The sequence below is a fragment of the Suricata suricatta genome, chromosome 4 (genome assembly GCF_006229205.1).
Source record: "Suricata suricatta isolate VVHF042 chromosome 4, meerkat_22Aug2017_6uvM2_HiC, whole genome shotgun sequence".
Classification (NCBI taxonomy): domain Eukaryota; kingdom Metazoa; phylum Chordata; class Mammalia; order Carnivora; family Herpestidae; genus Suricata; species Suricata suricatta.
This window is the reverse complement of record NC_043703.1, coordinates 88,777,292-88,800,242: the sequence shown is the minus strand read 5'-3', so window position 1 is coordinate 88,800,242 and position 22,951 is coordinate 88,777,292. Positions and strand designations below refer to the sequence as shown.

At 47.4% G+C, this 22,951-nt stretch overlaps 1 protein-coding gene across 2 annotated transcripts in view; it reads left to right on the top strand.

The window, feature by feature from the left end:
• The window catches only part of CNGA3 (cyclic nucleotide gated channel subunit alpha 3), a 30,021-nt gene extending 7,860 nt beyond the window's left edge, over nucleotides 1-22,161 (top strand). The window contains exons 2-8 of one of the 2 annotated variants that reach the window (XM_029936210.1): nucleotides 867-980; nucleotides 3,187-3,366; nucleotides 6,422-6,472; nucleotides 12,625-12,696; nucleotides 13,968-14,075; nucleotides 16,239-16,345; nucleotides 19,125-22,161. In XM_029936210.1, coding sequence (XP_029792070.1) covers nucleotides 867-980; nucleotides 3,187-3,366; nucleotides 6,422-6,472; nucleotides 12,625-12,696; nucleotides 13,968-14,075; nucleotides 16,239-16,345; nucleotides 19,125-20,536 — 2,044 coding nt within the window. In that variant the 3' untranslated portion in view covers nucleotides 20,537-22,161. The remainder of the gene's footprint in view (nucleotides 1-866; nucleotides 981-3,186; nucleotides 3,367-6,421; nucleotides 6,473-12,624; nucleotides 12,697-13,967; nucleotides 14,076-16,238; nucleotides 16,346-19,124) is intronic. The other variant, XM_029936211.1, reaches the window with a different exon arrangement.
• The last annotated feature ends 790 nt before the right edge of the window (nucleotides 22,162-22,951 follow it).

Below are 22,951 nucleotides of genomic sequence, written 5' to 3'. Positions count from 1 at the left end.
AGCTTTGCCACTTGGTCGTATGATCTTGGGGAAGTCACTTAACTTCTCTGAGCCTCGGTTTTCTCTCTTAGAGGGTGGTTATGTGGATTAGTTGGTAAGATCTATGTGGCTGGCACCCAGTAAGCAGTCAATAAGTGGCATATAGTTTGTGTATTGTGTGTGAACAAATGCATGTGGAGAGTTAGGCCAATTCCACACAATATTCCAGGACCCGCCTCTTAGCCAAATACCATATGGATTCCTAGTAACACTGCCAAGCAAGCCCACAAATAACTGTGCAGGTGGTGTGGCTGTGGTGTCCACAGTCTGGCCTTCGCAGATAGGATTTCAGTGTGTGGTGATGTGTTTGAACCTGAATTCTTGTCCTGGAATGATTGTGTAGAAACAACCTTAGTGGCTGTAGATGTTGGGCCCTGGGACACCCCCCACCCAGCTCTCTGACAAGGACTGGGTGCTGCCAGCCTGCCCCCTTCTCCCAGTCCATGAGCAGTGACTGGACAAGCTACCTTCCTTGGTCAGGCTTGCTGTAGAGGAAAGGTCATGATTCTTTTTGTTTTTTGTTTTTTTGGTTATTGTTGTTGTTGTTGTTTGTCATTTCTTCTTTTTTAAAAAAATTAATTTTTTAAATTAACTTTTAAAGTTAACTACATCCAAGGTAGTTAGCATATAGTGCAACAATAAGGAAAGGCTATGTTCATCCTAAAAGCCAGGATCTGCCGGATCTTGCTGGAGCACGGACCGACGGAGTGAAGACAGGACCTGCGGCTCTCCTCGTGAATCAAGGCATCTGGCCATCTCATTGCTGAGTGTGTCCTGAGATGATGAGCTTGAAATCAATTTAGCCTGCTGCATATTTGATTTCCTAGGGCCCGCTCGTCCTGCGAGGAGACTGCATCAGAAATGCAGCAGGAGATCACCATGGAGACCAGAGGACTGGCTGAATCCAGGCGAAACTCCCACACCAGCCAGGGGCCCGCCAGGTAACACGCCAGACTCAGCACTCATCTTGGGAAGGGGGAGACGGAGGCAGGGGGAAGGTAGATGAGTCTCAGGAAGAAACCAGGAAGAGAGGTGATGGAGGGGTGGAGGTGGCATTTAAGATGTGGAGAAGAAGAGGGCAGAAGAAAAGCTGTCAGAAATCTATCGCTGAACAATTTCCTCTCAGGTCAAGTGTTCTGATCTCAGAAAAATCTAAGAAAAGCTGCTGTTACCTGAAATTGCTTTCATATAAAGCAATTGAGGTACTTGCTCAATTTTAGTTGAATTTAGAAAAAAATCCAACAAGGAGCGGTTCCAAAAAGAATTGAGAAAAAAGACCAGCCAGCTTCGGGAGACCACTGGTGAACCTCAGTGGCATGCAGGCGGTACTAGTGGCGCTGTCCGAAATAGCCTCCGGCAGGTCCCCACAGGTTCAAGTCCAGACTTCATAGCATGCATCTTGCAAAGCGATTGGAAAGATTATCCAGACTCCAAGCTGATGACATTTGCACTTGGGCTTCGAGAGCTGTGCCACCTTAAATAAGTCATTTCACCTTTCCAGGTCTCATCTGGGAACACATCAAACGGTGGGAGGGCTGCATCCCAGCCAAGTGCTAACTCCCAAAGGGGCTCAACTAATGTGGAGCTCATTATTTCCTTCCACCAGTTTTTCTTCTACCAATGCCAGAGTTTTATATAATCACATGCTCTACAGTTTTTGCTTAAGATTATTGCAAAAGTTATTTTGTTTAGTTATTCTTCATATTTTTCACTGCGGGGGAATGTTTCTTTCACCAGCCTCTTGCAGCTGGGCACTTATGATTTCCAGTGTTTTCATCTTACTGATAAAATGTGGTCTTAGGCTCATTGATTGCAAGGAAGAAGACACCTTGAAACAGGCTCAAATCGGAAGGCCTGGGGAAGAGCCAAGACAGGAGGCTGATGCAAGCTTGGGCAGACTATCCCATGGAAGGGGAGCCAAATGAGGCTCACGAGAGGGGAGCAGGGGAGGCACCTGCCCTCTCCCTTTCATTTTCTCCTGGAGTGGCATGATAGTTGTGATTTTTTTTTTCTGTGTGTTTCCTCTGTTTCGAGCTTTCTCTGTTCACACATCAGCAGGCAAAGGCTGCTATATGATCTTATGTTGAAACTCCCAACCCCATCTTGGAGTGGCTTTTAATTCAGAGGCTTGAGTGACTCTCTGTGGGTCACTTGTCCATTCCTAGGCCTGTTGGCTGAACTGGAGTGGGGAGTATGACCTTGGTTCCAGCCCCTCAGCAAAGGGAGGATGGAAGTGGCAGGAGTGTCCAGAGCAGAGACGCAGGGCTGGGCAGACACCTTGACACAGGTCTGCAGCAGCTGTAAACATCTCTGAGCGAGGAATGTTTCCTTGCTTTAACTCATGCTCCTGGGGAAAGCTCCCAAGTGTGTGATTAGGGTGAAGGTATGTGACAGCTCATGACTTGGTTCTACGTTGCTCAGAACTTACTTTGCTGGGAACAGTGGCATGCACTGTAGGTGCCAAATCAGGGAAACGGATGCCAATAAAGAGGATGCAGGCTCTCTTCCCATTCCCCTCTGGAGGAGACAAGGAAGGCAGGAGGCAGGGCTGAGGGAACTCTTCTTGAGGAAAGCTGGAGCTAAGACGGGCTCTGAAGACATGGACTGTCTGGTCTCAGGGGCTTGAGGGCCGGGCAGGGTCTGGTTCCAGGAGAGGGGTCAGGGCAAGCTGCAAAGAAACTTGTGTACAAGCCTGGGAAGGAAACAAGAGTCTGTATAACAAACAATAAGATAAGGGTTAGGGAAAGGATCTAAATTGTATCTGGGTGCTTGTTCCCTTAAACCTTGCTCTAAATTTTATCACCACTTGAAAATTGTATTTTTTTATTCCAGTGCCTACCAGTTATACGGAGCTCTACTAAAGGACTGTAAGCAGAAAAGCTGCTAATTCCCCATTTGAAGGATCATGCCTTTGGCAGAGTCCATGTGTTTAAAGGACAAAGCCATAATGAAGACAATGCCCCTTATCTAGAAAGCTCTGTCCCACCTGTGGGTGGTGGAGGAGCAGGGAATAAGGCCCTGGCAGAGTGGAGGTGCGCACTTAAGCCTGGGGTCCTGCCCGTCATCTCTGCTTCTGCCCCAGCCCTAGAAAAGAGAGCTTTCCATCTCCTTCCTGCCTCCGCTGGCTGCCTGTCTACGTCCTTCTAGGTTGTCTCGCCTGATCGTCTCTCTGCGAGCATGGGGCACCAGGCACTTACGCCATGAGGACCAGAGACCTGACTCCTTCCTGGAGCGTTTCCGTGGAGCTGAGCTCAAGGAGGTGTCCAGCCGAGAAAGCAGTGCCCAGTCAAATGGGGGCAGCCAGGAGCCACCAGATAGAGGGAGAAGGTAAGGAACCATGAGGATGGGCCACCTGCACCAGGTGAAGCATGGCTTTGCTCCTGCAGCTTAGACCCACCGTGTGGGCGGTCTGGAGCACCAGCCTCATGATGAAGGTGTCTGTCGTGGAGGAATACTGCATGTTCTAACAGTGGCTTCCCCCAGTCCAAGAAGGATTGCAGGGGAGGAAATCTGTTAGCCAGAGTCCCCGGTCTCATCTGATCCTGCACAGAGTCCCTACTAGTGCCCCCTGGAACTGGTGCTCTCAGAAACACATCTGGGGATGCTGGCCTCACTGATCTCTCTCCATCAAAGGGCCCTCATCCTAGTTTGCACTGGGACCCACTTTACTAAAAACCAGGGATTTTAATACCATAAGCCTTGAGAGTACCTAAATGGTACCCACAATTTATGCATAGGTTTACATACAGTCTTCTGGGAGGGAGGTCTGAAGGTTGATCAGAATTTTCAAGAAGAGCCATCCATATCCCAGACTGGGATAAGAACCATGGGATTGAGGAGCATAGGTGGGGTAGGAGAATGTTTGCTTTTTTGGTAGGAGAAAGGTCTGTGGAACAAAGGTTCAGAGCATCTTCTACATGACCCACTGCCTGACTGGAGGCTGTGGCTGGTGCCGTCTGGTATAGATATAATGAGAAAAATCTGCAGGTGCTGACTGACACCAACCCCACACCCCACACACGAGCTGCTGAATGTCTCTTTAGGACCCCCTGGGCTGTTGGAGGGAAGAAGAGGTAAGACATGGAAGGGGAAGTTGACTGCCTCTGAGCCTCTCAACCAGGAAGCCTCTTGCTCAGAATCTGCTTTCTGAAAAAGGGGGCTTAGAAAGATCTTTTGGCTGAAGTCTGTAGATAATGCCAAGATTTATAAGATGTAAAGGTGAAAACAAGCCTGGTTATTGCAGAACAGATGGTCCCTATATAATTGCTAGAGGAAATCCAGTGTGTTTTTGTGTCAAATAAGCAGAAGAAGGGCTCAGGTGTGAGTCTCTGAAACAGGCATCCAAAGCCCTCGGGGAGTGAAGGTCATGAGGTCTCAGAGGAAACAGGATGGATCTTCCTGGTATTTCCACTTTGCTTCCATATCTGTATGTATGTGTTACAGGGTTATTATAGATTATGCAGTAAATTGCAAAATGTGCAAGCATATCTAAGATAAAATACGGCAGTTCAAGGAAATTTCTTGCTAACAGCCACTCTAGGGAGCCACATTTAGTCTCCCTGTTGGGGAAGGTGTGATAATTGGCTGGCTGAGATGCTAAGGCCTGGCATTCTAGGGCTCAGGTTTTCACCTGGGCTTAGAACATAAACCCTTGGACTTTCTGGGCTTGGGAAGGGACCACTTAGGGCCTGGGTGCTGGTGGGGATGGGCTGTATGCAGGGTCATCCCAGGCTCCCAGGGCCAGGCATCCTAGACCGAGAGGGAGCTCCATGACTGCAAGGCCGGCATGCTGTTTGCTGCTGAGCCATGAAGAGAGGATGGATGGCAGATAACGGAGAAGAGAAGATGGAAGAGAAGGCAGGGAGAGAGGTTTGCTACTGCACCAGCCAGAGTGGTCCAGTTCCTGGTGGCAAGCAAAGACTTCCTTTGTTAACTTGATCAAACTATCCTCTCTACAATCTTAGCCTAATGAAGATGAACATTAGCTTCTTTGTCCATTTCCCAAAGTGACCAGATGAACAAAGAGTTGGGCTAAGATTCAATCAGGGCCAGGTCCTGACTGGACCACAGATATCTTGTCACTTCGCCAGAGGGTTCAGAGTGGGTAGGCACATGCAATGGTCTAGGCTAGTGGCGATCAATCAGGGGGGCTTCCTGGGGGTGGCAGACTTTGGATTTTCCAGGCAAAGTCATTCGCAAAGTAAAGCATATGTAGAAATGGGTCTTGGTTATCCTATTGGTTTGTCCTTATGAGATTCTGGACACAGAGATGTCATAGACACAGGCCACTGCATCCCAGGGAGCTACATTCTCTTCCCTAACTTCATAGGAACTGGGAAATTGCTTGGGCAGAGGGAGTCGGGGGAGGGTTGGTGGTTCTGGTGATCAGAACCAATCCAGAAAAATATAGTTAGAGCCACATAATGGATAGTTAGAGGGAGACTTGAGCAGGAGTGAGCAAAAGTACCAGGATGGCATTTGGCTGGATATTCGGCACTGCAGAAGACAAGAGGTGCCCTAAGAGTCAGCAGGAGGATCACAGGCCACTGGCTATGGTCCTGGAGGTCCTCTAAGTGTCTGCAGTGATAACAAACAGGCAAGCCACCTGCTGGCTCTGTGGATTCCTTAAACTAGCTGTGTCAAAAATGTCTCTATTGGCGATTGACACTCTGAGATAATAGCTTTTTCTCTAGGACGCCACAGAGGACTGTGCGATTCAACTGTAAAGGAACAGGTAGTTGGGTGCAAAACGAGCCTCCACTTCCTAGCAGATTCTCACACAGATCTGGGTGGCAGGTCCTGAAGTTTTAAGATTACTGTGGGGACAAGGGCCCAGGGTATGATAGATTCAAAACTGGGACAGTTCTGCTCATGGTCTATTTTTGCCCTGCAAGCCGGCAGTGGCTGCTCTGATGGGGGAGGGAGGGCCCTTTTTGAGAGCCCCTGCCGGCGCAGATGAGGGGCAAGTTGCCGCTGCTGTGACCATTCTGACGCCGAAGGTGCTTGACCCACTGCACCTGAGTGTACCCGGCGGGCAGGCACCATGTCGGGTTCATGTGTGTGCCCCTCGTAGCACCTGGAACACTGTTAAACCGAATGAAATGGGGTGGAACTTGAGGCCGGGATTCTGGGTGGGATGCACAGAGTTAACCCTCATTTACTCAGAAGCCTCAATTGAGCCAAATGTTCATCCTCTCTTCCCCCTAGAGCTAGTCAAACAATTTTTGTCCTGACAATAACAGCACCCCGTGTCCTTGGAGCTGTATGAGAAGGCCCACAGGACAGGGAGTGGGGGTGCCGACATCACCACTTGGGGCAAATGGTCCCCAGCAGCTGGAACTGAGTTCAGATTCCCATGCGCGTTCTCTTTACTTTCCTGCAGTCGCTGGCCCCTGGCCAGAAACAACACCAACGCCTGCAACAACTCGGAGGAGTGAGTACCTCTGCTCCCCAGCAGAGCCCCCTCGCCCTCCCTGATCCCACTGGCCACCTTCCTCCCCATAGATGTCCTGGTTTCTCCTCCCTGCTTAAATGCCTCTGCTTCCCACGCTTCCAGAACATGACTAGACCATTCTAGAATCTTGTTCTTTTCTCCGAAATTCCATTCACACGGACAAATGGGGAAGAGACCTGGTCTGTATGACTTCTTTGAGCACGTCATCTACTTTCTTTCCCTCGTTTTCCTTTTCTATAATGCATAAATGGTTTAAGCTTTGACATCCTCTATTGCTTTGTATTTGAGGGTGCAAACTCAGAGCTCTTTTACAGAGCAGTGGATATTCTCCTTCATGCTGAGAATGCATTTTCCATCCTACAACCCCAAGCTTCAGGGTGCCAGCAAAATGCCCTTGTCATAAGGCCAACTCAGGCCAATTTGGAGGGAGTCATTAGGACAATGGGAAGAGGAAATATAAATACTGTATTGCCAGAGCACAGCGTCTGAAATGCTGACCTGCTGTAATTTTTATCACCAGACGCTGAGATGGCAGATTAGTTTAATGTGTGATTCTGGAAATGCCACTCAAGAGTCCAGGGAGGAAGTGTGCATGTGTGTGATCACACACGCGTGTGTGTGCACGCGCACTATTCTCCAGCCTTCTTTATAGAATACCACAGGGACAGCCACAGGACGGAGTCTCAGTTGGAGCTTAGGAAAAAACCATCAATATCAGCAAGAAATCCAAATTACCTGACCTCTAACTGAGGAGAAATGTGCCAAGGCTTTTTCTTATTTCCCTTTGTTCCTTGGATAAAAGTTTTTTTCCATTTCCCTCCATGAAACTTAGTTGCATTTTGTCTGCAGAAATGTGAATATCAAATCCAGAGACCCAAAGGCCAGCAATCAAGATAAATGAAATTATTTAACCTGCAAAACAGTAGCTATTATATGTGCTTTATCGAAAGCAAAACTTGATATTAAGTACCCTTGAAACACCCATGTTGAGTCCCACAGTCAGAGAAAGGATCAGGGCACTGGAAACCATGGTCAGAGGTCCTGTATGTCTCTAGGCTTCTCTGTTTTGGGGCTGGAATGTGGGCGAGGATGGGGGTGGATGGTGTTGGCTGTATCAGGCTCTTATAAATCTTTTCAGCTGGGTTCAAATCATGGGTCCACACTGCAGGATAAGGACCAAAGGACAAAATTGTGAACTGTCCCAAAATGTGACCATCTGGGCAGAGTTACAGAAATAATTCGTATGGACACCCTTCCCCATTCTTCCATCATGTTTCTGGCATTTTAACTCAGTTCCATGGGACCTGAATAATTTTTCTGTCTCCCAGAGCAAACTGTCCCCAGCCCAAACCGGCATCGTTTGCAGCTCTGTATAGGTCTTTCGGAGCAGTGCTGGGTGGATTGGGGGGAAGCAGCTGGGTGGTGGTGGGTCTTTCATAGGCCAACCGCAGGTTGGTAATCTTCCCCTACCTCCACCACTCCACAGATGTAATTAAACTACCAACTGGTCTAAGCATGCCTGATAAGCTTGTGGGCAGCGCCCTCTGCTGGTGTCTTGACATTAAGACTTCAGTGGCTGAAACTCCTTCAAGGGACACTTCATAGATTCAAGAGGACAGAGGATGGATCACTGTCCTTAATCTCCTCATTTTGCAAGTTTAATGGTTTTTTTTAATTTTTATTCAATTTATTCATTTACTCACTGTCAAAAACTTGGAAAACACAGAAAAGTACCCAGGAGCATACACCCTCAAAATATATACTTCATTTTTTAACAGTGGAATTCCATTATTAGAGATAACTTCCCTTAACATGTTGGGAAATATCCCTCCAAGGTTTTCTATACATATTGAATATATATATATATATATATATATATGTGTGTGTGTGTGTGTGTGTGTGTATAATATATGGGAATATATAATATATACTGGTGTATATTATAATTATTATATGTCATATATAATAATTATGTTATTATTATGGTTACACATAATTGCATATATATGATATGTTTATATTGCACATAATTACGTATATATGATATGTTGCTTAAGTGTATTGTATCCCAATTCAGCCACAAAGAGCTTTGTGACCATGGGCAAGTTACCTGACCTCTCTGTGCATGAGCTTCCTGACTTATACAGTAGGGCTTGTATTAATATTTTACTTACAAGGTTGTAGGTAGACTAAATGTGCTAATACATGTACAGTACTTAGAATAGTACCTGGTTACATAGTAAGTGCTCAGTAAATACTGACTAGTGAGGTGAGCCGAGCAATTTCACTGCCACCTCCCTAAAGATGGCTACACCCTAATACCTGGAACCTGTGGAGAGGTTACTTTATATGGCAAAGAGGACTTTGCAAACGTGATTAAATTTGAAGACCTTGAGGTGGGAGGTTGTCCTGGATTATCAGTTGGATCCAATATAATCACATGTGTCCTTAAAAGCAGGAAGTGGGCGGTGGGGAGAAGAGTGGGTCTGAGAGATGAGTTGGAAGGAGAAGGAAGAGGAATTTTTATTATAAGAAGGACCCTGTAATTGCTGGCTTTGAAGAAGGAGAATGGGGACACAAGGCAAGGAATGCAACAGCCTCTCAAAGCTGGGACTAGCCCTCCATTTTCTGCAGCAAGAAAACAGGGACTTGGATCCTACAGCTTCAGGAAATTTAATTCTGCCCATAACCCAAGTGAGCAGAAAACAGATTCTCCCCTCAGAGTCTCTAGAAAGAAATGCAGCCTGCCGCCGACACCTTGATTTTCATCCAGTCAGACTTATACCACATTTCCGATCCACAAAACTATAAGATAACACATTCAGGTTGTCTTCAGCCACTACATTTGTTGTAATTTGCTAGGGCAACAATAGAAAACTAATAACACAACTTTTGATACCGGGAGTGGGGTGCTGCTGTAACAAACAAAGTGGAAGTGGCATCAGAGCAGACTCTAGAAAAATTTTGAGGAGCATAATTTTTAAATGAAAAGCCCAGATAGCTTTGAATAGGTTGGTAGTAGAAATAAGCACATTAAAGATTCTGCTGGTGAGAGCTCAGAAGGAAATGAAGAGCATCGCAGAGAAAACCCGTTTTGCCAAAGCACTTTGTGCTTGAATGGTTGTAAACTGACTACTAGCAGAGCCCTGGGCTTTCAGGATGCTGCTGCTGAGGACTTGCAAATAAATGAGGAGCGGCTATTGGAAATTAGAGAAAGGGGAATCTTGGTTGATAGTGGCAGAAAGCTCAGTGCAGTTACATCCTGCAGGAAGGTGGAAAGCAGAACATATAGGCAATGAGCTTGAATATTTAGCTGAGGATATTTCCAGACAAAGGTGATGAAGGTGCAGCCTGGTGTCTTCTTGTTGCTTATGGTCAAACCCAAGAGAAGGGGGAGAAATAGAGGGAAGAACTTTAGACAAAAAGGAGATAGGACTTCATGATTTTGGAAATTCCTAGCCTACTCATATGGAAAAGATACTAAATTTTAAAAACTGTCAGGAAAGGGTGCTTTGAGAAAAAGTCGAGGGTATGGCCAAATAACCTTCTGGTAATACCTCAGAAAGATCAGAAGTTCTGAATATTCAACAAACGGCTCTCTGAAGAGATGAAGGGCGTGACTCATAGCTCCCCTCAGCCATCCCAGAAGGAGGCAAAAAGATAGAAGAGATTTCACAGATCTAAGGATGAGCCTCTTATTTAACACACTGAATCCCTCTGATATACATGACCCACAACATTCTGGAAGATTCTATAGCAGCAGAAACACTGCCAGCTTGGACTGGAAGAGACAGAAACAATATGATATGGAGGAAGATTACGGGACCCCTAAATTCTAGACGCAGGGAACATATTGATGAGAATACTCAGCTATAGACAGACAGGTGCCCTCTTTAATCAGAAAGAACAAATGGCTCAGAAGGCGGAGCCGTGAAAACCAGAGGATTATTCTCAGATCTTGAGATGGAATGGCTGTTACCCCGCCGTATTTCATAATTGGGAGCAGTAACTCTCTGTCCTTCGCTCTTCTTCCTTTTTGAACTGGAATGTCTATAAATCTGCCCTTCCATTGCATCTTCAGAGCAGATGCTTTGTTTTAGTCTCACAGGATTACAAGTTGAGCAACTCATGCCCTAGGATAATTCACACCTGGAGTCTCCCCTAGACCTGATTTAGATGATGGGATTTGGGACTTTTGAGCTGATGAGAATTTAAGGATACTTTTGGACTCTGAGTCAATTCATTAATGGGATGAAACTTTCTGGGGTCTTGGAATGAGGGTGAACGCATTTAGCCCATGGGTGGATATAAATCTTTGAGGGCCAAAGGAAGACTGTGGTAGGTGGCATAATGGCTCCCCCAAGTGTCCGTGCTTTAATCCCCACCGCCTGTGACTGCCTTACCTGACACAGCAAAAGGGACTTCGCAGATGTGATTACGTTTCAGGACCTTGACATAGGGAAATTATCCTGGATTATCTAGGTGAGTCCCATCTAGTCACATGCATCGACAAAAGTAGAGAACTTCTCCAGCTGCAGAGAACCAGAGGGATGGCGTCTCGAAGACTCTACCTCTTGCTGCTGACTTTGAACACAGAAGAAGAGTGCCAGGAACCAAGGAGGCAGCACCCTCTGAAGGCTGGGAATGCCCTCAGCTTCCAGCCAGCAAGAAAATGAGCTTCTGAGTCCTCTTCTTGCAAGCAATTAGATTCCACCAACAATCCAAATGAGCAGGAATCAGACTCTCTCCTGGAGTCTTCAGAAAGGATCATGGCCCTGCTGACACCTCAATTTCAGTTTGGGGAGACCCATACCAGACTTCTGACCTACATTTCTGCAGCGTGGGCTGTTTTAAGCCTCTATAGTTCTGGCAATCTATTCTGGCAGCAATAGAAAACTCGTACAGCTATTATTCTAGGCTCTTTTGAGGTCTGCTTTTACCTTGGCAAAATATTAAAAATATTTTCCTGTGTCACCGGATATTCTTCCACAACATTGTTTTAGGGGGCCTCCTAGAATTCCATGGTTGATGGATCCCCTCCTGTAGTAGGATGAGATTGCTTATGCTTTTGACTGGTAGAAATAATGGCAGTGATTAGTTTTCTGCACGCATGTTTGCACACATCTTTAATTATTTCCTTAGGAAATGCTGTGTGAAGTATATTGGTCTTTTGCAATGAGTGTTTAATTAACAGACACTTATTTTTCAACCCATGACTTGCTCCAGGATGTGGAGTAGGGGAACCAGAGGGGTCTGTGAATGAGTCTTGTGGGTTCCCCTGAGGCAAGCAGGGTCTCTCATCTTTCCCGTTGGTTTCCTCAACTGTTCGATGGGCAATAACCCCTGCTTTGCATAACTAATATAACTTTTAACACATAACCTTTGTAAGAGCACTAACCCATAAAGATGTGCAATAAAGAAGAGGAAGCAGAGTAAACTCATGTGTGGAGGAGACACTTGCACTCACAGAACCTTCCTGCAGATGTGGACAGAAGGGGGCTATGCAGCCCCAGCCTCACAGTCCAGCCAAATCTGGATAAGTGTCTGAACATGGCTACGTTCATCTCAAATGACTCTGAGATTTGCCATTACATGGCAAGCTTATTCTTACCTATGCAGATTTTGCTTCCCTTCTCCTCCCTGACTTTCTCACCAAGGGCCAGGCTTTCATTTGATACACAGACGAGTTTTAAGAACAGCCAGCAAGCCATATCCTTCCGTTCAGAACAAAAAAACTTTACATGTGACTTCCAAAACTCCGAGTGACTTTCCCACCCTAAATGTGTGGATCTGGGTTCATTTCCCATAACCTCAAAATGGTCTCAAGCTCTTTGTGACTTCCTAGGGGCTCATGAAAATGGGTCAGAAATTGCAGAGCATTAGATCACTATGTATACTTTGATGTATACACTGTATGCTTTAATGGGGCGGTTCACCTGGAGGGGTTCACCTCACTCCTCAGGAATAATAGTCATAGTCACAAAATCAGTGACCTCCTGTCATCCCAGTGTGCTAGAAACATCCATTTCCTACACCACATCCTCTCCTCCATGTCACTGTCACCTACCCTCTCCACTGTGGTAGCATCCTTGGCATAGGAAAATTGCTAAATGTCACCCTGTATCATCCAGTGACAAGGCGAAAAAGGAGGAGAAAGAGAAAAAGGAAGAAGAGAAAAAGAAAAACTGCACTAAACAAGAGGAGTAAGTACTGAGAAGAGCTGCCTCTGAAGAGAGGGTGTGTGGTCACAGCAGGCTCGATCCCTGTCCAGGTCCTGGGAGTGTAAGAGCCTTGTGGTCAGACCTTACCGTCGGCCCTGAAGAGGGGCCGCCCAGGGCTGCGGGAGCGGAGTTGGGCCCAGGTGGGGATCAGCCTTCCTGAGATGATGTGAAGGGTCCACTCGCTCTGCAGGGACAGTCCTGCCCTGGCTCTGAGCACCCGAAGGGGGCTTATAGGTAAAGAGGGCTGTCTGCAGCTTTGGGTGAGCAATCAGGGGCTGTCCCTGGGAGCCCGCTCCCGTGCCCCCACCTCCACATTATGTTTGCTTGTCTGCACGGTCAGGGTAAACTGAGGCCTAATCCTGAGCACTAGAATATACTATGTTCACAAACTTTACTCCATACGCAGGGGTGTGTGCATTGGGAGCATTCTCCAAAGCCCCGTCAGTGAGCTGTTGACCTTGCACCTGCTGAGTCAGGGCAAAGATGGGAAGGCATTCTGGCATCTCCTCTGGGGCATGGGAGCAGCTTGGCAGGCCTGGGCCGGCACGTGGCACATGCAGGGTGGGGGAGAAGACACGTGGAGCCAAAGAAAAAGAGGAATTTCCAGTGCCACCTAGAAACTCTAATTTTCAGAAAATCCTGACAATAAAAACAGAAAGCACCCTAAGCTACTGCTTCAGTGTTGGCCCACATAACCTAGGAGATTCCCAGCCTAGTTGTTTTTCATGGAGAGGATGGCTCCAAGTGCTTGGAAACGTCTAATGCAGTTAGGGAAGCCCTCAGGAATACTATGGGTCTCCCAAATGCAGCCCAGAGAGGAGCCACCTCAGAACCAGGGTTTAAATGCACATTTTCAGGTCCGAGGGCTGGAGGGGGTGTGGGTGGGCCGTGGGAATCAGCGATTCACAGAGCTCCCCCAGATGGTTCCAATGTTACCGCGTGGCATTTTATTCCCAACACGCTGAAGGACGTGGCTGATACCACAAGCATATGGGAAGTCATCACCATGATTTTATTGTCAACTGTGGCTTCCTAGGGAGCTGAGCTAGGAGGGAAAGGCCTCCAGAGTCAGCCTTCTCCCAGAGTGTCCTCCTGTGAGGGGACACCCCATGTGACCCCCTGAGATTGACAGGACCCGCCTCTCAAGTTTCACCTGCAGGGGCTCTAGGGTCTCTAAGCTAATCCAGATCTCTAAGACCCTCCAACACCGCAATTTTCAACACCCTGCCCTGTGTGTGTGTCGGTGTTTCCAGAAACAAGAAGGACACTATGGTGATGGACCCCTCCAGCAACATGTACTACCGCTGGCTGACTGTCATCGCCCTGCCTGTCTTCTATAATTGGTGTCTGCTGGTATGCAGGTAGGAGCATGGGACAGCTTCTCCACACGGGCAGGGGGAGGACAGACAGGCCTCAAGACAGAGCTCTGGGTACCACCCATGGAGCTGGATTTGTTTTCCACATGGCCACCATCCAACTGAGTGTCTCTGTTTCTCCATCTATAAGGAGGCTCTAAAAGAAGACCAACGGCATGCTCTGAAGCACTGGTGGGGGCCTCTGCTTGCTAGGGACAGCAAGGGTCCGGTCACCTTGGGGCCTTCTTAATTTGGCTGTAGGAGGAAGATGCAGGGCTGAGTAAGCTACTCTTCTGAGTAGGAGGGGGGAGGGCATTACTGAGCAGCCTGCAAGACAAGGATGCAGGGGGAGGGCACAGTTCTCTGTGAGCTGTAGGCTGGGGGCCCCCCAAGTTGTAGTGCTGGGATGTGAGCTGCTGCTCTTGTCAGGGCAGCCAGGGCCTTTGGGGTGCTCCTGAGAAAACCAGCAGGACAGACATGCAGGATGAGGGCACACAGCGGCTTCAGGAAATTTTTTGCTAATGTTCTTCTGGGATGCAGGCAAGCTATTGTTCTTCTGGGGAGAAGTGGAGGCTCTGGAACTTTTCTAAATCTATAAGAGGGGCTGCTAACTCCTTTAATAAGGGGTCAGGGAAGGGAGGGCTTAGGGTCTCCTATGAAATCTGAGTTTGGGGAATACAGGGGCAAAATGCTGCTTCTCTGAGGGGAAGCTGGGGGTTTGGGCTTTCCTGAGCAAATCTACAGGATGGGGGCAAGGTAGCTTTGAGGGCAAACAAGACCTTTGAGCATCCCTGAGCAAGCTGCAGAATAGAGATGCAGCTCCCTGTGGGCAAGGGGCTTTGGGGCATTTCTGAGAAAGTCTGTAGGAGAGAGATGTAGGGATACCTTGTTTCTCCTCTGATGGGGTTGGTGGGAGTCTGTGTGGCATTTTGGGGTAAGGTACAGAGCATGGAGGCAGGGACAAGAGGCCGCATTTCCTAAGTGGTGTACTTTGGAGCCTTCCTGTGCAAGCCTAGGAGACAGGCATGCAGGGGCAAGCCGCTGCTCTTCCCGTGGTGGGCAGGGCTTGGGCACTTTGCAGGGTGAGGGTGAGGCTAGACTCCTGAGGGGGTGGAGCTTGGGGGCTCTGCAGGGTGAGGGTGAAGCTACACTTCTGAGAAGTTTGGGAAACTTTGGGAAGTTTCTGAGCAAGAAGTTAAGGGACAGAGAGACAAGCTGCTGCTCTTCTGGAAGTACATGAGAGGCTCTGGGGCTTCGCTAAGCAAGCTTCCAGGCAGGACAAGGGGAAAGTGCTACTCTCTGAGAGTAAGTGAAGAAGTTGGAGGCCGTTTCAGGCAGGTCTTTAGGAAAAAGATGCAGGCTGACCTGCAGGGAAGGAAGGGGGGCTTTGGGACAATCCTGAGCAGACCTGCAAGGCAGAGAGCCACTGCTTCAGTGGGGAAGGGGAGGAGACCTACTGCTGTCTGAGTGTAAGAGGGGGCTTTGGGGATTATCTGAGTAAGGGGGGCATCTCCTGCTGTTCTGAGGCTCAGTGTGGGAGTGAGAAGGGGGAAACTTGGGGTCCCTCCTAGCTGTCTGCAGGATGGGGATATTGGGCAAGCTGCTCCTGGTGAGCGTGTGAGCGGGGCTCAGGGGTTGCAGGGACACTGCTATTCTGAGGAAGCAGCAGGGAGCTCCAGGTGCTGAGCAGGGTGGGGACACGGGAGCTGGCTTCTTCTCTTTTGAGGTGAAGAGGGGGCTTTGGGGGTGCAGTATGTGCCAGAAATAGGGAGCATAAAGATCTAGAAAGTAGAAAATATTTACTGGCTGGTTCAGTTGCTCATGTCTGAGCAATTCTTGGTTTTGTAGGCCCCAGAAAGGGCAAGTGCTCAGTCTCTTCCCATGACTCCACCAGTGAGGCCTAGAAAAACTGCCCCTCCTGGGAACTTGGAGCTTACTGTTGAGAGGCAACAAGGGCCCACTCTTTGGAGTCCATCCCAGCTCTTCTCAGGAGCTCTGTGACCTTGGGACAGGAAAGCTTCTCAGAGCTGTGTCTCCTCGTCAGAGTCTGGGGTGATGACTCTGGGGTATGAACCCTGCAGACGGGGTGATACAGAGATGAAGGCACAGAGCTGGTGCCCGCGTTGGACCCAACCCTCGACGTGCCCACTTCTTCCCTCGTGTGTTTAGGGCCTGTTTCGATGAGCTGCAGTCCGACCACGTGATGCTGTGGCTGGTCCTGGACTACTCAGCAGATGCCCTCTATGGCGTGGATCTGTTGGTGCGAGCTCGGACAGGTGAGTGGGCCCACTCCCAGGGACTTCTCAGGGCCAGGCCACAGACTGACTTTGTACATCAGGAGGGGGACCCCAGAGACCACAGGGTAGGTTCAGGAGATGCAGAATGGTGAACATTACCTACCTCTGACCACAAGAGCCCAGGCAGGTATGAGGATGTTCCAACTGTGAGGATTTGGTACCACTTCAAGCTCTCTCTACCATGACCCTTTAGCAGAGGTCAAGATACCTGGGTTTTGGTCTTTGCTATGCCAACAAACCGAGTGACCTTGGGCAAGTCAAGCTATCTCTCTGGGCCTCATTTGTATCACCTGTGAAATGAGACCAAATCATCATCTCTCAAAGGACTCTTCCAGCAGTGACCATTCAATATTGCAGGAAACAGGAGGGAGAGCTCTGTCAATCTTGGAGTTCCTTTTCCTGGACAGTCAGAGGATTCAGGACATGTTACTCTGTGGCCTTTAAATATATGGAGGAATAAAGTTGGAAAGAGGGCCCAGGTGAATGATGAGCTCCCTCAGATTGCCTCTGGTTGTGAGTAGAAGCTAAAATCCCTTAAGCTCCAGGCTGTGCATTCTTGGGAAACCTTTTTCTGATCTGCACAAAGACATCACATCAGCTGGCAGAGGCCCGGCTTGCCACTCCCAAGATTTTTGAGCTAGAAACCATACCATAGTTGTCAATATAAACACCACCAGATCCCAGCAGCAAGCCTCTGTGTGGCTTCACAGTGTACAAAACATTTCAAGCACATCTTGCTTTCTCATTAGAACTGCTGCATAAGACAAGAAGCACAGGCATGATTATCTCCATATTGCCAATTGAGAAACAAGACCCACCAGCCCCTGGGTGGCTCAGTCAGTTGAGTGTCCAACTCTTGATTTCAGCTCAGGTCATGTTCCCAGGGTCAGAGAATCGAGCCCTACATGGGGCTCCACACTGAGCATGGAGCCTGCTTGGGATTCTCTCTCCCTTACCCTCTTCCCAACTTGTCCTCTCTCTTTAAAATTAAGATAGAATAGAATAGAATAATAGAATAGAATAGGATAAAAGAAAAGAAAAGAGAAGAAAAAGAAACCAAGACCCAGTGACCTTGAGAGACTGGCCTAAAATTCAGTCACTACTGCTCAGGGCCAGACTGGCACCCCCTGCTTCCACATGGGACCCAGCACCACAGTATGCAGCTTGAGACTTGTGTGAGTAGCTTAGCCAGTCCTGGTGGCCTGCCACTTGCTGGTCTACCAGGACATAGGAGCTCTGTGGGGGAGAGAGGGCCTGACTCACTGAGCCAACTATCCCTATTTTAATGAAGCTTCAGTGGGACATGTTATCTGCACTTGGAGAGTGATCCACCCCTTTCTGTGCTTGGGTACTATCCCTAGCAATCTGAGATTCAGCAGAAAACCTCATGGGGAATGCAGGTAGGCATGGAAACCAAGTGGCCATGGATTATACTCCAAGGGAAAAAGTCTTTGGAATCGAGAAAAGATATTGTTAAGAAAGCAGTGAGGGGCCCCAAGGCACCAGGAGTGACACAGAGTAATGTAAGTACTCAGTAAACACAAGGGTAACCAAAGAATGAAACCGGAATGGGGGACTGGGAAACAGGGTGGCCCTACCATGTGAAAACAGACTTGAGGTTTGCTTTTCACAGGGAGCAGGCTGCCTCCATCTTGCCCTAAAGTGTGGCCTTGGTTCAGCAGCAGCAGCACCCAGACCTTGTTAGAGGTAGACCCTGGACCTATGGAACCAACTCTGGGAACAGCCCCAGCACTCTGGGTGTTACAGAGTCCTTCGTATGATTCTGATGCTTACCAAAATCTAAAACACATACATTATATTGTTCTTTCTGCTTTGGTTCATGTTTGAAAATGTTTTAAAAAATAAGATGAAAGAATGCAAATCTCCACCTATTTGATTGATCTCACCAGTGAGAATGCCTAATGACTCCCCAATGTCCAGCCCAGCGCCAGTCCAATTCTTTGGCGGTAGATCTCACCTTCATATGTTTTCAGAGCCCCTTGGATGACAGTAACATGCAGGCAGAAAGAACTACTGCTTCCCAAGGCAATGTTTTTAAAAGGCAGGTCCTGACCCATTAGAGACTAGTGAAATCAGTTTGATAGGCCATGACCATGCTCTTAAAATTTTTGTCATTAATATTTTCCAAACATGCACAAAATCAGAGACAGTAGTATCATGAATCCCCATGTACCTTCACCCAGCTTCAACAGTTATCAATATTTTGCTAATGTTTCATCTATCCCCCTTTTCTTGGCTGAAATATTTTAAAGTCAATCTCAATCCACTTTAACATGTATCTCTAACTTTAAAAGACACATTTTTAGACTATAACATCCAGGGGCACCTGGCTGGCTGAGTCAGAAGAGCACGTGACTCTTGATCTTGGGGTCATGAGTTCAACCCCCACATGGGTGTAGAGATTACTTAAATAAACAAACCATAACTGTAGATGTGTGTGTGTGTGTGCACACATACATATATGTATATATATACATATATATAACACCAGTCCACATTAAAATTTACCCAATTAATCTATATTTTTAACTGAATAAAATAGGCTAGACAATCATAGACTAGAAAATATCAGAGTGCATTTTCATAGTAACAGTAAATGTGGCTTTTGATATTTTTTTGTTATGTATGTATAACTATGTCTTCTTTAGTCAAGGTGTGTAATATCTTTCTGTGGGCCATGGTTAAGGAAAAAAAGCAGCTTCTTCCATGCCCAAATGATTTCCATCTTTTTCTTTAGGCTTCCTTGAACAAGGCTTGATGGTCAAGGATGCACAAAGGCTGTGGAAGCATTACACAAAGACTATGCAATTCAAGCTGGACATATTGTCCCTGGTCCCCACAGACCTGGCTTATTTTAAGTTGGGTGTAAACTACCCAGAACTGAGGTTCAACCGCCTACTGAAGTTTGCCCGGCTCTTTGAGTTCTTTGACCGCACAGAGACAAGGACCAACTACCCCAATTTTTTCAGGATTGGGAACCTGGTCTTATACATCCTAATCATTATCCACTGGAATGCCTGCATCTACTTTGCCATTTCCAAGTTCATTGGTTTTGGGACAGATTCCTGGGTCTATCCAAACATCTCAAACCCAGAGTATGGCCGCCTTTCCAGGAAGTACATTTACAGTCTCTATTGGTCCACCTTGACCCTGACCACCATCGGGGAGACCCCACCCCCTGTGAAGGATGAGGAATATCTGTTTGTGGTCATAGACTTCCTAGTGGGGGTCTTGATTTTTGCCACCATTGTCGGCAACGTGGGATCCATGATCTCTAACATGAATGCTTCACGGGCAGAGTTCCAGTCCAAGATTGACTCCATCAAGCAGTATATGCAATTCCGCAAGGTGACCAAAGACATGGAGACACGGGTGATCCGGTGGTTTGACTACCTGTGGTCAAACAAGAAGACAGTGGATGAGAAGGAGGTGCTCAAGAGTCTCCCAGACAAGCTGAAGGCTGAGATCGCCATCAACGTGCACCTGGACACTCTGAGGAAAGTCCGCATCTTCCAAGACTGTGAGGCGGGGCTGCTGGTGGAGCTTGTGCTCAAGCTGCGGCCTGCAGTGTTCAGCCCAGGGGATTACATCTGCAAGAAGGGAGACATCGGAAGGGAGATGTACATCATCAAGGAGGGCAAGCTGGCTGTTGTGGCCGACGATGGGATCACCCAGTTTGTGGTCCTCAGTGATGGGAGTTACTTTGGGGAAATCAGCATCTTAAACATTAAGGGGAGCAAGGCAGGGAACCGCAGGACAGCCAACATCAGGAGCATCGGCTACTCAGACCTGTTCTGCCTTTCCAAGGATGATCTGATGGAGGCTCTCACTGAATACCCAGAAGCCAAGAAGGCCCTGGAGGAAAAGGGACGGCAGATCCTGATGAAGGACAACCTGATTGATGAGGACCTGGCTAAGGCGGGGGCAGACCCCAAGGATATTGAGGAGAAGGTAGAGCACCTGGAGTCCTCCTTGGACAACCTGCAGACCAGGTTTGCACGGCTCCTGGCTGAGTACAATGCCACGCAGATGAAAGTGAAGCAGCGTCTCAGTTACCTGGAAAGCCAGGTGAAGATGTGTGGGAGCGACCTTCCGTCTGATGAGAGTCCTTCTGGGGATGCTGCAAAAACAGAGACCAAACAAGAGTGAAATGCAGATGTCCATCTCCTGCTTCCCAGAGTTGGCCATTGGTGTGATGCATTGTTGCCGCAGCTGCACAGCCCAGGACTGGGCAGGGTTGCATTCCAGTTCTTCTTACCCTTTTCAACTGTGTGGCCCTGGGAGCAAGCCTCAGTTTCCTCATCTAGAAAGGACTCATGCCAGCCCCACTGAAGTGGCAGGTTACTGTGATGTCTATATGGAACATTGTGTGAGGCAGGGCTTTGTATGAGGTGAGGTGTCCCTGATCCACGCATACGAAAGTGTGGGCACAGAACTCTTATTTTTTTAATCCATAAGGAATTTTTAGACTTTTGAACTTTATTTTCTTGTAAATGGAAGATTATTTAGTCATCCACCCCCTCCTGCACCCCACGCCACCACCTTCTGATAAGGGAGATGTTAACAGAAGCTAGAAGTGCAATGTGGGATCTCAAATCCATCCTTGCTCGCGACAGTGTGGGGCACATTTCTAAATCTGCTTTCTCCTCACATACTCTTTGAGACCCTCGAAATCCTGGCCCTTAGGTCGCGCTGTCATAAGCACAAGGGAAGAAGGCAGGTCACCCCATTTTCGGTGGCTTCGGTCATTTGAAGCAAATCCAGACTCCCCGCCACCCAGCCTCTGTGAAACTGGAATCTGTTTAGAAAAAGAACATCTTGATGAGGGAAAGAGACATCTCTCAACTCACCAAGAAAGAGATTTAAAAACAGCTTCTCCCCTTGTTCCTCAGGAACAGGGACAGTCTATTTTGACTCGAGGAGGAGAATTATGTTCAGGGAGAGCCTTTCTGGTTGGAGGTTGGAATGGAGTCCTGGGTCAAGCAAACAACTGGAGTGTTTAGATCAGACCCTTAGGCTATATCTTTGCAAACAGCCCCTCCTTTTAAAGAAGCCGCCTTACTCTTCCTTGGAATTCTACCCCGAGGCAAAGCTCTCAGCTAGAAAGAAGTGTGCACAGTGCAGGACCTAGCTTTTTGGCTTTTTTAATCTGTTAAATAGAATTCCATTACCATCATATAAGATATTTCTATATTTGGGTTCTATGGTTGTGTTTATAACCTTAATGGTCCATGTAAATACACATTGTAAATTACCCAAAGGTGAGTAATTTTTCTGTTGCAGAGAAGCCATATGTACAGGTTTTCCTTCTCTGTCTCCTCATTCCCTCCCTCCCTCCTTTCCTTTCCTCTCCCCTTTTCCCTCCCTCCCTTCCACCCTTCCCTCTTTCTCTTTTCTTCCAACTTCTCTTCCTCTTTCTTCTCAGAAAACAATGCCCCCTTTTGCTTTGGGAACTTAGAAACTTCTGTGGTCTGATGTTTTAATCCATATGCTATATAACTGGGCCCTAATGTAGTTCATACAAAAGGTGCTGCATTTTCCGGTTTGTATTTTGGATTTATATGAGCCTCTTCTGGTTTTTATTATGGATAATTTGACCATTTTAACTTTCTAAAATGAATTTAAAAGGACTATTAAAGTAAGATGTGATCCAAGACCATATCATCAGAAAACTGTAACTAGCAATGTATTCTCCAAATGCATAATTTTAAAAAGCCTTAACTATTAACTATGCCTATGTTTATATTTGCACAAGAAAAATAGAGACCTGGACTTAAAAAATATTGAATGACTCCTGATTCATATTTTGTCATAAGGGAAAATTCAGTTCTGGGATATGTATCTAGGGCGGTGAGCCTACCTTCCCTAGTAAAACAGGTGCTGGTGAATAGGGGACGGTGCGCACTCCATGTGAGGGGAGCTAGAAGCAGCCAGAAGCATTAAGAAAATGCAACCAAAGAGCAACAGTTGTCAGAGGAATTAAGTCAAACCATTCAAATATATAAGAAGTGGATCTCAGGCAGGATGCTAAATTTCCTGGTATCATTTGTTCAGGATTGCCATCAGGGATGTTCAGGCAGTTCAGGCAGGAGTGAGTGGACAGGAAGCTGCAGGCATGTCCCTGGTAAGCAATGCCCCCAGATTCTTCCACTACTTATACCCAAGGAGTTTAGGTGGTAAGTTAGAACGTGGGCTTTGGGGAGTCAGACCTGAGCTTGTTCAAGTCACAGTGCTGCCACTCAGGCAAGTTACTTTATTTTTCTGGGCCTCATTTTCCTCACGTAAAGTGGGAACAATCCTGCCCACCTCACCTTACAGGGAATGATCCTGTGAATAAACTTTCAAATAACAACATAACAGGCATGGCCTGTGAAACTCCATGGGGGCAGAAAACATCAGATTGTTTTCCTTGAGAAATTAATGAATACGGTTTCATCTAGTCAATCTCAAGCTGCCAAGATTGTTGGGAGGTGGAGTCTTGGGCTGCTTTCAGGACTCCTATTCACTGTCTGGGAACCTGAGACAGCCACTTGTGTTCTCAAAGCCACTGTGGCTGCTGACTAG